At 38.1% G+C, this 15,970-nt stretch overlaps 2 protein-coding genes across 6 annotated transcripts in view; one reads left to right on the forward strand and one right to left on the reverse strand.

The window, feature by feature from the left end:
- The first annotated feature begins 62 nt into the window (after positions 1-62).
- Positions 63-11,146, forward strand: DIMT1 (DIM1 rRNA methyltransferase and ribosome maturation factor). Of its 3 annotated transcripts, XM_057742794.1 has the most exons (12): positions 63-266; positions 612-685; positions 1,801-1,887; positions 3,932-3,993; positions 4,077-4,170; positions 4,260-4,309; positions 5,652-5,775; positions 5,912-6,004; positions 6,841-6,905; positions 7,715-7,778; positions 8,977-9,083; positions 10,603-11,146. In XM_057742794.1, exons 1-12 carry the CDS (start codon positions 188-190, stop codon positions 10,643-10,645), a joined length of 942 nt encoding a protein of 313 aa, XP_057598777.1. In that variant the 5' UTR covers positions 63-187; the 3' UTR covers positions 10,646-11,146. The 3 variants fall into 3 exon arrangements, with proteins under 3 accessions (XP_057598777.1, XP_057598785.1, XP_057598792.1); XM_057742802.1 differs by lacking the exons at positions 63-266; positions 612-685 and having other exon boundaries at positions 1,824-1,886; positions 3,930-3,993; XM_057742809.1 differs by lacking the exons at positions 63-266; positions 612-685; positions 1,801-1,887; positions 3,932-3,993 and having other exon boundaries at positions 4,096-4,170; positions 4,260-4,303; positions 5,645-5,775.
- Positions 11,147-14,318: 3,172 nt separating this feature from the next.
- The window catches only part of KIF2A (kinesin family member 2A), a 64,777-nt gene continuing 63,125 nt past the window's right edge, over positions 14,319-15,970 (reverse strand). For all 3 annotated transcript variants that reach the window (XM_057742774.1, XM_057742766.1, XM_057742782.1), the window contains one exon: positions 14,319-14,498. In XM_057742774.1, the coding sequence (XP_057598757.1) occupies positions 14,413-14,498 (86 nt within the window). In that variant the 3' untranslated portion in view covers positions 14,319-14,412. The remainder of the gene's footprint in view (positions 14,499-15,970) is intronic.

Below are 15,970 nucleotides of genomic sequence, written 5' to 3' on the forward strand. Positions count from 1 at the left end.
ATTCCCGGCGGCCACCGGGCTCCAGGACTGACCCACTTTCTGGGGGCGGACCCCTGGGCAAACCAGGGGGCGGGTGCCCGCCCCCTCCCCCACGTGGCCAGAACGGGCTGTGGTGGTGCGGCGACCAGTGGTTGCCGGTTCTGGTCCTCCCTGACTTCCCCGGCCTGTGGGCCCGCTGCCTGCAGAGATGCCGAAGATCAAGTCTGGGGCGAGCGGCTGCCGCCGCGAGCGGCAACAACGGCGCCGGGAGCTGAAGGGCGCCGGAGGTGGGAACAGCCGGGAGGGAGCTGGGGTGCGTGGGGTTGGGGCTTCCGGCCGGAGCGAGGCCGGAGTTCTGGGCCGGGACAGTGAGACCTGGCGGGGCCCGCGCTCCGGAGCCCGCAAGTCCAGGGCCTCCCGGAGCGCCGTCCGCAGGCCCGGCGCGCCGCCGCCGGCTTCCTTCCCAGCACGAGGGGTGGACCTAACCAGCCCGTCTTCCTGGCTCCGAGCGTGGCGTTCGCTGCCTCTCGTCGGCGCCCGTATCTTCCCCCAATGATGCTGCTTGCTTCTCTGGAGCGGTCTCATATTTGATTTTAGTTGGGAAATTAAAGCTATTTCGTGTTTTCTTCCAGGACTCATGTTCAACACGGGGATTGGGCAGCACATTTTGAAAAATCCTCTCATTGTTAACAGCATTATCGATAAGGTGGGTGTGGAAGAGGAGAGGGAGAGAGTTATTGGGTTGTTGATTTAATTCGTAGAAATATCTAAGCACAGAAAGGATGCCTGACACAAAATACGTGCTGTCTAAATAATTGTTGAATGAATTGAAGAATTGTGTAGGATTCGCAAGCTGTCTTCAGTATAATTTGCTTCTTTCTGTGAGTCTCAGGTTCTCCTGGTTCCAAATTCGTTTATCTTTCTGTAGATTATTTACTTCTTAGCTTGACGTTTCTACATGTTCAATTCCAGATTATTATTCTCCTATTCCCAATCACTTTTTCTAGGCACCATCTATCACTGTTAGTTTTTATTTACTCCAGACCCTAAAAATATGTCTCAACAGACACCTTTGGAAGTTTGTTCCCCAGAGGAACCTATATGGTATAAGCCAATGCCACATATAAGCTCTTCGGAGTATTCTTCCTGTGTGGGTTATTGATGTTCTCTTATTGTTTTGGATGGTTGGGTGCTAGGACGTGAAACAAGTGGTGCAGATTACTTTCATGGTTGCAAAGGAAGCATCCTGGAGCTGTAGAAAGAATATTACATAGATTATCTCGATTTAGTATCATTTGCAAAATGAGAGTTGGCCTAGCTTTTTAACCTTTTTGGCTCATGGATTCCTTTGAGCATCTAATGAAAGCTATAAACTTCCCCTGTGTGCATACAGACACCAAGTTTTCTCTACAATTTCTGGATACTCCTGCATCCCTGATCCTGCATGGATGTAGAATTGAGAAATACTGGTAAAACATGCTGTGGGTCTCAGGCAAGGTCATCATTTTGACCTTTCCAGTTTGAACTTGTTGGTAACAAGATGCTGTTGGAATCATTTCAGAGGTAGAAAGCAGGATGCCACCCTCAGAAAGAATAGCTATTCCTGCTTTTCTGACGCCTAACTACTGCGCCAAGCTAGGAGAGGTGTTAGGTTTCCACTTGCACCTAATGTTAATGAGATTATTATGTTAAGCACATAGATCCTAAAAGTGGACTCAGGATAAGATCTAACTGAGCACTTTCGGGTAAAGATATTCACATGTAAATTAAATTATGTATTCAGATGTGCCTGTAAGCTAAAGTGGTTGTGCTTGCTTGTAGGCTGCCTTGAGACCGACTGATGTGGTGCTGGAAGTTGGACCTGGAACTGGCAATATGACTGTAAAGTTGCTAGAAAAGGCAAAAAAGGTAAAGAGAGGATTTAGTGTTTGGTATCAGAAATGAGTATGTGAGCAAGCTCAGTTGGCTTACAGATCTATTTTAATTAATTGCTCTTTTGCTAGAAACTTTATCTTAGAAAATATGAGCCAACTGGGTGAAGGGGGTCAAAAGGTACCAACTTCTAGTTATAAAATAAGTCCTGGGGATGCAATGGATATCAAGGTGACTGTAGTTAACAGTACTGTCTAGTATATTTGCAGGTTGATAAAGAGAGTAAAAATTCTCATCACAAGAAAAAAAATTGTAATTATGTGGTCATGAATGTTACATATAGCGAATCATTATGTTGTATACATGAAATTAATGTAATGTTATATGTCAGTTTATCTCAATTTTTAAAAATGGATTAAAAGAAAAAGAAAATATGGGGTATATCAATCAGGAAAACAGACCGCATTGGGTATTTCAATACAGGGAATTTAATATAGGGAATTGGTTATGTGGTTGGTAGAGGACTAAGAGAATAAAATGGGAACACTGAGGTAACCCAAGAGTAGTAATTACAAAGAACTACCATCTCTTGGCTCAGGTGAACAAAGCAAGGAGATTGGAGTTATTGGAACTTAGTATTTTGGAGGAGATGTAGCACAGACCTCTGATATTAGGGTGTCACCTGGCCCACTGCTGGTACCTTCTTTGTCTCTTGGCTGACCCAGTTCCAATTAAATTGGACCACTGTTGTGTCTTCTGGTGCAAGTAGGCAACACATTTTAAAGAACTTATCTGAAGAGAGGTCCATGTAGAGACCATTGACAAAATGTGAGAATGTTAAGGAAACCAGTAAACATTAGTGAAAAACCTAGGGACTAGCAACAGCAGGAAGCAGTTACTATCCAAAGACCTCAAGGGGCAAAAGGAGGGAAGTGTGTTACTGGAGCCCAGTAAGAGCAGGAACCATCGAACAGGGGCCACTCACAGCAGAACATAGCTGCTGCCAAAACCTGTGTAAAGCACGAGCAGGCATTAGGAAATACTTAGCGTCACCTCCTGCACCTGGTAATGCCTTTCATTAGCCTGGTGCCTTTCAGTAGCCCTTCTGAACCAGAAGTCAAAGGGCAAGGGAGCTGGACTATACAACCCTACAGGCACAGAGAAAGCTGGAGAATGGATCTAGGAGCTAAGCAGACTAAACGACACATATATCTACTCTGTAGACATGGTCTTCCTGGAAGTCAGTAAAACATCAGCTTATATTGAAATAAAATTTCAGCAGCCTATCTGGTATCCTTTTTCTTCCTTCCTTCCTTCCTTCCTTCCTTCTTTCCTTCCTTCTTTTCTTTTTTAATAAGTTTGATTAGGTCTCGATTGTTTGTTTTTATGTTTATTTAATTAATTTATTTGGTTGCACTGGGTCTTAGTTGCGGCAGGCAGGTCCTTAGTTGCTGCTCGCTGGCTCCTTAGTTGTGGCATCTGAACTGTTAGTTGTGGTATGCATGTGAATCTAGTTCCCTGACCAGGGATCCAACCTGGGTCCCCGGCATTTGGTGTGCAGAGTGTTAACCACTGAGCCATCAGGAAAGTCCCCTGGTATCCCTTTTCATTTGCTTGAGAAATTATCTGTGCTGCATGTTCTGGATCTTAGTAGATGAGAGAAGGGATACACTCATTCCAGGAGCAGTTGCTTTATATGCTCCTAAGAACATTCACCACAAAGATGCCCAGTGTATTCTTTCATCATCAGTTGAGTTACAAAGTGTGGAGCCACATAAGCACAGATTCTGTCAGTTATTTTGGGTAGAATGCTCCCTAGGCTGGTTGTCTACTTTTCTGGGAGGTGCTTTTTGTTGTTGTTCCCTTAACCCCATTCCCACATTTTGTAAATCTCTCTCCATGAAATGAGTTTCAGATAGGTTCTTTCAAGTATGATGGTAGAATACAGTTGAAGGAATATTGATGGTGGGATTGGGAAAACAAGTTTAATTCATTTAAATCATCTAAGAGTTCGTATTGAGATAACAGGAAAAGATTTATACCCCATAATTAATCTAAAATTTACTTTTTTTAAATTTAGGTAATTGCCTGTGAACTTGACCCAAGGCTAGTAGCTGAGCTTCACAAAAGAGTTCAGGGCACGTGAGTATATATGATAGAATTAAAGCACATTTCAGTCTCATAAAACAGTATTCTTTTTAATTGCTTTTTTTTCTTCTTATCAGGCCTCTGGCCAGCAAACTTCAAGTAATGGTGGGTGATGTGTTGAAAACAGATTTGCCATTCTTTGATGCTTGTGTAGCAAATTTGCCTTATCAGGTATGTTATCAAAATGTAGGGGACATTACATATACTAAATGGTTTTCTGGTGTGTCTCTCCCAGAAATAACTAGTTGATTCTCTTACAGATCTCTTCTCCTTTTGTCTTCAAGCTGTTGCTGCACCGACCTTTTTTCAGGTTTGTGACAAGAAGGCCAAAGTTACTGCCAAATCTTAGAAAAATTGACAGTTTAGGCCATGAACACAGATAGCCAAAGATTAAGGTTAATTCAATTGAAAAACTACTGGAGAATTTGTTTGTAGAAAATATCAGTTTGTGTGCCGCTCTCTCACTCTCTTTTCCACTCTCTCTCTCTCTTTCTCGCTCTCTGTCTCTTTTTCAATTGCTAGGGTTATTTGGGGGAGGTGTAGGCTAAGTCCTGCTTCTCAGACCAGGTGGCCTTTCCCTATTTTCTCATGCTTTTGCCATTAGCCCAGGTCAAACTTTTTATTACCTTATGTCTAGATTCCTACAGTGGCCTTCTAACTGGTTTCTAGTACAGTCTGTACCAGTGGTTTTCAAATCACAGATCAAAAACTCCTTAGAAGTTATAAAACAAATTCAGTGAGCCATGACTGTCATTTTTTTAAAAAATGACATGGAATAGAATATATCAGAGGGCATTCAGTGCATGTCATCCAGGTGATTATAGTTTCATGAAACTTTTTGTTTGAGTTACATAAACACATGTACATACAGATACTTGTTATTTGTGGCCTGGGTTGCAATGTCAAATGTATTCCTTAGTGTGACTTATTGTCAAAAAAGTTTGAAAGTCAAATCCCAGCTTTGAAGATGCTCTTCTGTTCCAGGAGCCTCCCCCTTGCTTGCTGAATAAAAAGTCCACTTTCCTTAACCTGTTAAATCAGGAGGACACTGATGTCACAACCTGCCTCTCCTGTCTCGGCTCTTCCAGAGGGGTGTTTACTACCCCATGAATATAGTTCAGCTACTCGGTGTTTTTTTGTTTTTTGTTTTCTATATTTATTTACTTATTTGGCTGCGTTGGGTCTTAGTTGTAGCACGCGGAATCTTTCATTGCGGCACGCAGGCTTAGTTGCCCCATGGCATGGGGGATCTTAGTTCCATGACCAGGGATCAAACCCCTGTCCCCTGCATTGGGGGGTGAATTCTTAACCACTGGACCACCAGGGAAGTCCCTGGATTTTGTTTTCCTAGAAGGGGTTATGGGCTAGTGCTGATGTGAAATACTTTTCTCATCTGATCATTGAGGACTTAACATTTGCAAGGGGTTGGAGCTACAGCCATTACATAATGGAAAACAAAGGCATCTGGGTCATTTTGTGGTAATAAAGCTCAGGCTGAAAGTGTTCTCCTCTCTTCTGGCTGCCTGGACTAATTATTATTAACCACAGAAATTGCTTTGTTCTATTTCCCACCAGAGAAAAGTCATTGAAGTTAAAATACATTTATAGTTGAAGATGACCTTCTTCCTTATTTCTTTCTGCTTTCTTTTCAGATGTGCTATACTTATGTTTCAAAGAGAATTTGCTCTCCGACTGGTTGCAAAACCTGGAGATAAGTTATACTGCAGACTGTCAATTAATACACAGCTATTAGCACGTGTGGACCATCTAATGAAAGTAAGTGACTGTTGTTGAAATAATGTGGCTTAACTCATCCTTGAGCATCTAGCTGTGCCTTCTGTGAAGAGAGCATATTTGATTACTATTTAGAGTTGTTTTTGAGAGGACTACTTAAACATTTTCTGATTAACAGGTCGGAAAGAATAACTTCAGACCACCACCCAAGGTGGAATCCAGTGTCGTAAGGATAGAACCTAAGAATCCCCCACCACCTATCAATTTTCAGGTGAGGTTAAAATAACTAGGTCATTCAGTAAAAGGGAAAAAAAAGTCCGACCTAGAAGATGTGTGTCTGTAGCAGCAGAAAAATAATGAGTCAACCTAAATGTCTAAACAGGAGAATGTTAATTTTGATACATCCCCGTGGTGGAGTAGATAGAATTATTTGACACAATATAGTTGTTGACCTCAAAAGAGCAGAAAATGTTTGCAAAAGATAAAAAGATTAGCATGCCTTTGCACTTTGCTGAAGATTATAGCTATGGAAAACGTATTTATTTGAATAAGACATGGGAAACAAGATAAAATGAAAATAGCTGTGTTAAAATAATAGTATGAGTAACACTTTTTAATCAGAATTCTAATTTTTGTCATTTAAAAAGAGAAGCCAGATGACTTGATGTAAACCTTACTGTAGTCACGTTGGATAAAAACGTGATTGCTTATGTGGTCAGTAACTGATGGCAGTGGAATGGTTGTCAGTTATTCCTGCAGGGAGGTTTAGTTAGGTATATTGCACAGGCTATATTCTAAATCATGTGTTTTGAGTATTTTAAAAATTATATTTAAATAAATGCCATGTTCTTTGTTCAGATGTGGAACAAAAATGTATTACTTTCTATTTTTAAAATTGAGGGTAAAATATTCAGTGAGGTGCACAAAAGTGTGAAAACCAAGTATACCTCTTACTCATGCATATGTGTGGCCAGCCAGATCAAGGTATAGAACATTTTCATCACCCCACAAGGCTCCTTTCAGTTTTATATGTTAAGACAAAATAATACCTAGTATATACAGACAGCGTTTAATATTTTGTAAGAAAATATCCATGTACTGTTTCAGGAATGGGATGGCCTAGTAAGGATCACCTTTGTTAGGAAAAACAAGACACTGTCTGCTGCATTTAAGTAAGTATTTTACTAACTTTAAGATACATGAGGGATCAGTGCTTCAGATCCTGTGCAAAGTGCTAGAATTTGGTCCTTTTCCTGAACAGTTACCCTAAAGCATAAACATGATCCATGTCTAGACACATTTTTATCTCTTTAATTTTATACTTTGGGAGTCAGGAGAATATAGCAAAGAAAAGTTCCTGGACTTGGGAATTACATCAGGTTTTTTTGCAGAATAGGAAAAAACCAAAAACTAACCAGACATCTGCTTAGTTTTCCTTGGAGAAATGAAGTGATGACAGACCCCTTCCATACTTTTGAAAGATTCATGGCATTTTAACTTGGAAAAATAAAACAGCAGTTTGGGGGCCAAGGTCAAAAGAAAGGTGAAAGCCACAATGAAAAAAAATTTTTCGAGATGATGTTTTGTGGAGTCTAGAACTTCTTTAAGAATGTAAGAGGGGCTTCCTAGGTAGCGCAGTGGTTGGGAATCTGCCTGCCAATGCAGAGGACATGAGTTCAATCCCTGCTCCAGGAGGATCCCACATGCCACGGAGCAGCTAAGCCCGTGCGCCAAAAAAAAAAAAACAAACCCCCCCCCCCAAAAAAAAAAAAAAAAAGAATGTAAGAGGTGTTTATTAGGACTTACTTTGTAAATATTAGTAATTGTGATTATTTCAGAAGCTTAAATATTAAACATCTTTTTTAGTTCCTTAACTTGGCCATATGGAATGTAGATCTAATCTTATAATAAACTTAAAGGAAGTTATTTATCATCTGATTTGGGAATAATAATAGTAACCTCATTTCTTTATGTAACATAGGTCAAGTGCAGTGCAACAGCTACTGGAAAAAAACTACAGGGTTCACTGTTCAATCCATAATATTGTAAGCCGAAAATATTTCTGTTTCAATAATTTGTTGTGTTTTAAAATGTCCCCCTATTTCCTGTTGTTTCATATATCGTTACAAAATTCTTAATTTTGGACATTCCATAGGATCCGTAAAAGACACTATGTCACGTCTAACTAGCACTAGAACTTGAACTCTTAACAGGTCAGTGCTGCTGTGTATTTTGCAGAACATATCTGAGCACCCTTGAATACTCCACTCCATCCCCTTTTACTAAGTTTTTTTTTTTTGCCATAAAAAGATTCAGTTGAGTCATCATTTTCTCGAAGCTTTAAGCATGTGCAGCTTACTTGGCTTAAAATAGTTGTGTACCACTTGCTGGCCTCTGACTCATGGCCATCCCTTCTTGCTTGTTGCTCCCGTAGTAATTACACATTTAGTTACCATTTTCTCAGTGACTTTTAATACCCAGAAATGAAATAATTAGAATAAAGTATGAGTAGATTTCTGGTTATGAACCTCTTATCTCTTTATCATTATCTGTGCAGCATTTTAACTAGATGTGTATGTGAGCACACAGACATATCCATGTATAATGACTGTGATGTTTGATAACTTTTTAGTTCTTTTAAACTAAACGGAGCGGACAGATAAAAGCAAGTTCCCTTTGTATTTTTTTACTCAGATCTTATATGGTTTAGAATACCACATTGCTACCTCCATTTTATGAATAAAGTCATTGAACATCTACCTACATAGGAAATGTTAAGCTGGATTAAGAAGTTTTTAGATGAAAGATGTGAAATATGAAATATTCTCAAGGGTCAGAGAGGCCATCTCTGAGAAAAACTAGCTAGTAAAATGAAATTTGGGCCAAGAAAATGTTATTTTTAAAGAAGTAACAACTGCTGTAAAATTTAGTTTATAGCTTTAATTATTTTAGGTTATGAAGTACTTTGTGAAGCCTGAGACATAACTATTTCAGAATTTCTAAAAAGGGCAATCAATATATGTGACTCATTCAAGTGTATTTGGTATGTGCTAAAGATCAACCACTTAACTATTTAGAGATCCAAGTCTTAATCTGCACAAATAGGCTTTCCAAAACTATCATGAACAGATAAGGTGACTACTTGTGACTTACTGAACTAAAAAAAAAAAAAAAAAAAAAAAAAAGTCACAGTGACTTCATTAAAGATACGTTGTTCATTTATTCTGAATCTTATATTGATAGATAATACCAGAAGACTTCAGCATAGCAGATAAAATACAGCAAATCCTAACCAGCACAGGTTTTAGTGACAAGCGGGCCCGTTCCATGGACATAGATGATTTCATCAGGTAACTACATTTTCCTTTTCCTACATGTTTCCATTTCTTCACTGTGACACCTTCAGATTTAGAGACTTAAAGGCTTTTAAGCGGTGTAAGGTGCTACCAGGGAGTTATTGCATAGCCCTTCCATGGCATGGAGCAGTATTTGGTGTAGAAGATGATGCTAGTTCGTTGCAGCAGAATGCACATGTCCTGTAAGAACAGTAGGGAGGAACCGTCGGAGCCTGGAGACGACCTCTGTGGCAGTGTGTGTTGTGGTGCGCCTGCTCCTCCCCTCCAGCCCCTCCCTCAACTCCCATTCATAGTTAGTCTCAACAGTTTGTCTCTTCAAGGTAGCCTGTAAGGTAGAAGAATCATAATACATATAGCTGCATCTTTTTTCTTTATTGAGAATAGCTTTAAAGTATGAAATAATATTAGTTACAATCATATCTGGTTATCATTTCTAACTGGTTCAATAACTTATGTGGTGGACTGAGGCAAGTTCTACATACCTGAAGTAAAAAAAAAGGGTGTCAGAATTAACTGGGCAATATAGACCAAAATCTGTTTTCCTTGAATTAAGCAAGTCAGTCTTAGGAAAGCAGAGTAAGGTGTCAAATTACCCAGGTAATTATTAACCTCTATTCATTGTTTTTAGTCACTAACACTTTGATTTCCTAATAAACCATATATTTTTGCCTATTTATCCAATTCATTTTTAAAGCTTCCATGGTCTAGAGGCTGGAAAAAAAAAAGGGGGGGTAGATTGTTATAAAAGTCATTGGTTTGACTTTTCTATGCTAGAAACACAGTTGTACGTAACTGAGACAAATAGCGCTTATGTTTTATTGGCAGGCTAGCAGTCCTAGTGGGTCTTTATTAGATGTTAATCCTAGGAGCTGAACATTATTCGTATGTACCCATCTTCCTTTTTCAGATATCTTAACCCATCTCGATGGTTCTTATGGGCCATCCTGAAAATAATCTTGGGCAGGTTTAAGTAGAAATATTTCATCTTATTTTCCTTCATTCTTATTAATTTTCTTCAAGGTTACTAAACATGCAGTTTGCTAACTAGGATCTGATTAAGTACATAGGTATCCAGAGAGAAGCAGTATTTAATTTGAACCTCAGTAACAGCTCAGAGGGGAAGAATGGACACATGAGATTAACCATTCATTTCTCTCCTGCCTCTAATTCCAAAGAGCTTCACATTCACTTACCAGGTTGAAATGGAACAAGTGCCAGTGTGCTCTTAGGCCAGGGATAGTGTAGGTCTAAGATCATTTTTAGTTAAATTCATCATGCCTTAAGACATACAGGCTATGACAGAAGAGGCACCAAAATGATGTGGTTTTAACCAGTATACATCTCATAATTCAGGTGAAGAATAAAGTTTCTTTAATGACCACTGTCAGAGGTGGGTGGGCTTCACGGGTTCCATGTATTTGCTTTAGAATTCATGGTATAGGGACTATGTATGCACTGTTACTTGCTACAAACTAGCACTTCAATACCACCCTATTTTGGTTTCTTTTTTCAGACTGCTACATGGGTTCAATGCAGAAGGTATCCACTTCTCTTAGTTATCTGGAAAAGACGTTTTCAAACTCAAGAAAAGAAAGTGGAATTATATCTTAATAATTTGAGAGGATGAACTATGCTTGGACACTACGTGCTTGACTATTTTTGACTGACTACCATTGTCATCATTTATTACTCTGAATTTTTAGGGAAGTAACTCAATTCTAACTTTCCAAGGTGGTTTTTTTCTTTGTTTTTGTTTGATTTTGATATATAACATAGGGCAGGGTCCAATTTATATACAATAATCTTCAAGAGCCGCAGACACGCACAACTTTACACTTAAAGTTATTTCTAACTGTACTGTATAAAGATGTTACACTTCTGTTTTCTTTGTTATGTATTACTGTGAGAACCTTTTTTTTTAGGCTTTTAGCTCTTTAGGCCTTTGTCCTTCAAGTCACAAAAAAGTTAAACATATGCTTAATATAGTCATATATTCCCCATACAGTTTCTTCTTGTTATTCATGTGTACAGTAAAGCAATCATTTCCTAAAATGTTATTTTGCTTTTCTCATTCTTTCTGTTTATCCTCTACAATTGCTATCACTGCTTACCCCTTTAGCAATCCTGTAGCAAAATAGGCTACATCAGGGTTCTAGGTAAGCCTGAGTCTGCTACTGCCACCACGTGGTGCCAGGCATATTACTTCTGGGCATTCCTTACTTGTAAATGAGGATGCTCAACTACAATGAAATGAACTATAAGGCTATATTTTGGTGGGGACGGGCAGGGGGTGCGGTGGGGCAGGACGACGGGGATGACACAGTCATAGATTTAACAAAATTTCAAAGGGTTTTGTAAATCAACACTGGCTTTAAAGTTAAAATCTCTGCCCTTCAATTTCAAAACAAAAAACCCAACCAGCCATTTTGCCACAACCACAGGTTCCCAGTATTCATGACTAATGGATAATTAAAAATGGCAGTACTGGGGGGACTCGGGGGGGGGGTGGTATCGGGGAGGGGAGGGAATATGGGGATGTGTGTATGAAAACAGTTGATTGAACCTGGTGTACCCCCAAAAAAAAAAAAAAAAAAAATGGCAGTACTTTTCCACATACCTAATGCTTAGTTTTAAGCTATTTTAAAAATGTAAGGTTGAAAAAAAAAAAAAAATGTAAGGTTGAAAATTTGAATAGATGTCATAAACAAGTTAGCTACAATGTGTTAATCATTATCTATATTATACTCAACATTGGAAATGTCCTTTAACAAAGAATTATAGTAGTTGATTATTTTATTTATATAAGGAATTCAATAAAAATATTTTCAGTGACATTTGGCTTTCTTTATACTTAACTTAATAGAAGGAATGTTTCCAAGTTAACAAAGGTACACTGAGTGAACCAGAAGGAAAGAACCTAAACAGATTTTTAGAGATCTGGCTTCAAAGTGATATATTAAAACATTCCTATATGATTTTTAGTTAATTATTAATAGGGATATCAGCATACAAGTCTGAGAAAGTAAAGAATGTTTAATCCAGACCCCCAAAATTTGTTATTCTTTAAATAATAACTGCATAAAAGCCACTTTTTTTTACATAAATACTACATAAACTTAAGAGTAAGTTTTTTTTCATCTCACAAAACTACTCACTTAGCAAAGTTCACTTGTACCATCTCTATCCTTAAAGGAAAATTTAAATTTAAGGTTTAATTCAGCTTTCCCTCTTATTTCCCTGTCCTCCTATGAACTGCTTAGTTTCAGTCCCTCATAACCTTCAGATTTCCCTATCTGTAAAACTGAAGAAATGGATTATACTACCAAGATCTTTTCTGGTACTGATTTTTAATATACCTTGAATACTAATCAGAATGAAGCCATTATTGTATAAGGCAATATATTTCAAATTGAGATCTTCCAGAGATAGTTACCCTTCTAATTTAAATAATAAATTAAGACTACTCTGTTGTGTTTCAAAATGAGTAAATTCACATATCTCTTTATGCCCTTTCAAGGTTGGTTAGGCTCAGAAACTACCTTTTTAAACAGCCTCTGTAAGGTCAATAGTAAGTTCTCCATTCTTCCTCTCCTTGAAATAAACACAAATAGAACATATCTTACAGCTTCAAGAAAACCTGAGTTCTTTCCAAAGCAAAGGTGATTGTATTGAAGTAAACTGTCTCTAAAACTCATTCCATAGATTTAATTTATTAATAATAAGCACACTGTGAAAATCTACATTTGTTCTAGATTTCAAGTTTACAGAGGAGTTTTCACCATGGTATTAGGATTTCCCACAACTACCCTCTGAGTTCTATGGACAGTGAAGTAGAGAATCTGGCTCATGTGACTCTCTATTCATAGCTTCCCTTTAGCCCATATGCATGAGCTGGTAGTTCCCTAGAGTAAATCAAAACAAGATAACCTTGGGAGCCTTTGTGTTGCTGTTCATGTACTCCTAAACACTATCCTGGGAACAGAGGGAAAACTCCTAGAGAGATATATAAATCTTCTAACAAAATATTTACATGAAAAGTGGCCAGTTTTCTTCCTTGGATTAGCAATCTGTAAAAATAAGTGCCACCATTTAAAAAGCAGCATGCCCTAGATGAACTGATTGGTGAGAATTTGGTGACTCTCATCAAATAAAGGTGAAACCTCATACATTAGACAATGGGTGGAGCTTGGGTTAGATCTGCCTTTTAAGGCAAAGTCAGCTCTTTCTTAGTTTAAATTCTTTTTCAAGAGATTTATGTACTGTCTATACTTGGCTTAAACTAACAGTTCTATTATGGACTACTTTCAATGTACATGTACATATTCATGCATCAGAAGCCAATTTCCTTTAACAGTACCATTTAAAAGGTACATTTTGGGGTGCTAATGGACACTTCAACTTAAGCAGTGGTATTGGTAAAGATCAAATTGCACTATTAGTCTCGTTAATACCACACTGGAACACACACTGCATATGTATGTATTATCCTAAGATAAAACTCTTTTCAGAATTTCATTACTTTTTATTATACACCAACTAGTTTATATTTTAGTTCTTTACAAAGAAAATACTAGGGAAATTATAACCACGTTATATGGTTTTAAAGTCATAATTCCAGATTTTTTTACATAGAAGATGGAATGGTCCAGCAGCTATGTCCACTGTCACAGACTTTAGTTCCATTCAATGATATGGCACATCCTGCAAAATTAACTAGTCACACACAAAAAATGTCTCAATTACAGTAAAAATGTACACACAGTAAAGGTAATTTACAATGACAAATAAGGAATGTAATTTATCTTGGCTGTGCTTCAGAAATTTAGGGTCAATAGCCTTGGTCAAGGCACAAAGCAGGAAGAGGTGAGCACAGCTGTTTCTAGAACTGGGCAAGGTATGTACAATCACTGATGAGGTATGCATGCACGCAAAGGATTTAAAACTGCTTAGTCTTGCTATGAAAATTGAACGGAGTTAAAAGGAAATGCTGTGGCTTCCCCCTACTGTTCACCTCTGGATCAAGTCCACAATCTTACTTCATCATATAGAAAATAAAATTGGCAAGGATCTCCAAAAGTAAATCACTATTTGGGTAAATGAAACAAAATGCTTCACTATTCCCAAATCTTGGTTGTGCCTCCTGGACTAGAAGCATCTTGTAGACAAAGGCGTGTTTCACAAAAATGAAATGTCATTCAGGTGAAGGGACAAGACATTTTCCACAGACACTTAAAATTTCAAACTTCCAAAGGGCCCTTACAGCTGAACCATTACATGTTACAGTAGCAAGGGTTCTGGGGATCCTTTAGCAGCAAATGCTGATTTAAAGGGCACGGGGTCTCTTCGGGTTGATCTGCTTGCTGGCCTGCTCTTCCTCTTGTAGAGCTGCGCGAAAAGATTTCACTTTATCTTGGAAAAAGAAAAAAACAAGGGAGTAAATTTTGCATTACATGCAATGCAGTACACAACTTTATGGGTCCTGTCAAGTCAGCTTTCTTATTAACTCAGGATTTTTCCTTTAGTTCTTTGTTGTCCAGAAACTCAGAACTAAATACAATGCTCAACTACAGCAACGGACTCATTAGGTTCCCGGAAATACTTGTTTTTTTTGGTTACCTTCAACAGATTTCTGTTCTGTTTGGCACATTTTATAGTGTTCAATTTTAATTTATTTGAATTCCTTTTTGCAGTGTAAAGAGGCTATATATGTGTGTAAAATAGACATTTCTTCTTATAATATTAAAAAATATCTACTCCCAGTTCCTACTTTACCTTTTTTAAGCTATGAAATTTTAAGATTATTTGAGTTTTTAAGAAATGTCATCTTTTTCTTATCAGGGATTGCCAAAGGGCAGGATGGGAAAGGGAGATTACAGGACATATATTTCTTGGTCTTACAATTCTGTCCTACTATCATGTACTGATCAGTCCCTTAAGAGTAAGAAATAGGTAAGTAAAAATTGGAAGAGGCAAATAACAGTCAGCTGAGTGAAGATGAGCACTCTCTATAACAGTGGTTCTCAGTTGGTGGTGATTTTTGCTCCCTTCCCAGGGACATCTGGTAACATCTACAGACATTTCTGATTGTCACACTGGGGTGGTGCTACTGTTATCTAATCAATAGGGACCATGGATATTTGTAAACACTGCACAACGCACAGGAGACAGCACCTTCCAACAGTTTCCCAACTTAAAATGTGTTAATAGTGCAAAGATTATGTATGGCTTTCAGAAAATAGGAAAGATATAAAGTTGGAATCTCAATTTCTTTCCCCTCTTCCTAAATACAATGATGTTGAAAAAGTTGACTTTTCTGAAATTTAGAAAGGAATTTGAGGGGACTTCCCTGGTGGTCCAGTGATTAAGAACCTGCCTTCCAATGCAGAGGAAGCAGGTTCAATCACTGCTTGGGAAACTAAGATCCCACATGCCACGGGGCAGCGCCACAACTAGAGAAGCGCATGCCACAATTAGAGAGAGGCCATGCACTACAACAAAGAGCCCATGCACCGCAACGAAGACCCAGCATAGCCAAAATAAAAAAGTAAATAAAAATTTTTTAAAAAAGGAATTTAAGGACTTCTGGATCTGATGCCTGCTAACATAAGATCATAGCTCTCAAACTTCTTATATTAATAACAAAATTAATTCTGGATGGTAAAAAATTTTTTTTTCTAAGGAAGGACCAAATACTATATCTAGGTAGTAATTTCTTCAAACTTTGGATATACTTGATATTCATGAATCCTGAGAAAATTAAGGACAAGAACTAAGTTGAAAGCTTTATCTTACATAGAAAAAAATTAGGATGCGTTGTGATCTGTTTTTTGAATAAAATGCATACAGAAAAAGTTGCTTGTGCATTATGGCAGATTAGAAAA

The sequence above is a fragment of the Hippopotamus amphibius genome, chromosome 1 (genome assembly GCF_030028045.1).
Source record: "Hippopotamus amphibius kiboko isolate mHipAmp2 chromosome 1, mHipAmp2.hap2, whole genome shotgun sequence".
Taxonomy (NCBI): Eukaryota; Metazoa; Chordata; class Mammalia; order Artiodactyla; family Hippopotamidae; genus Hippopotamus; species Hippopotamus amphibius.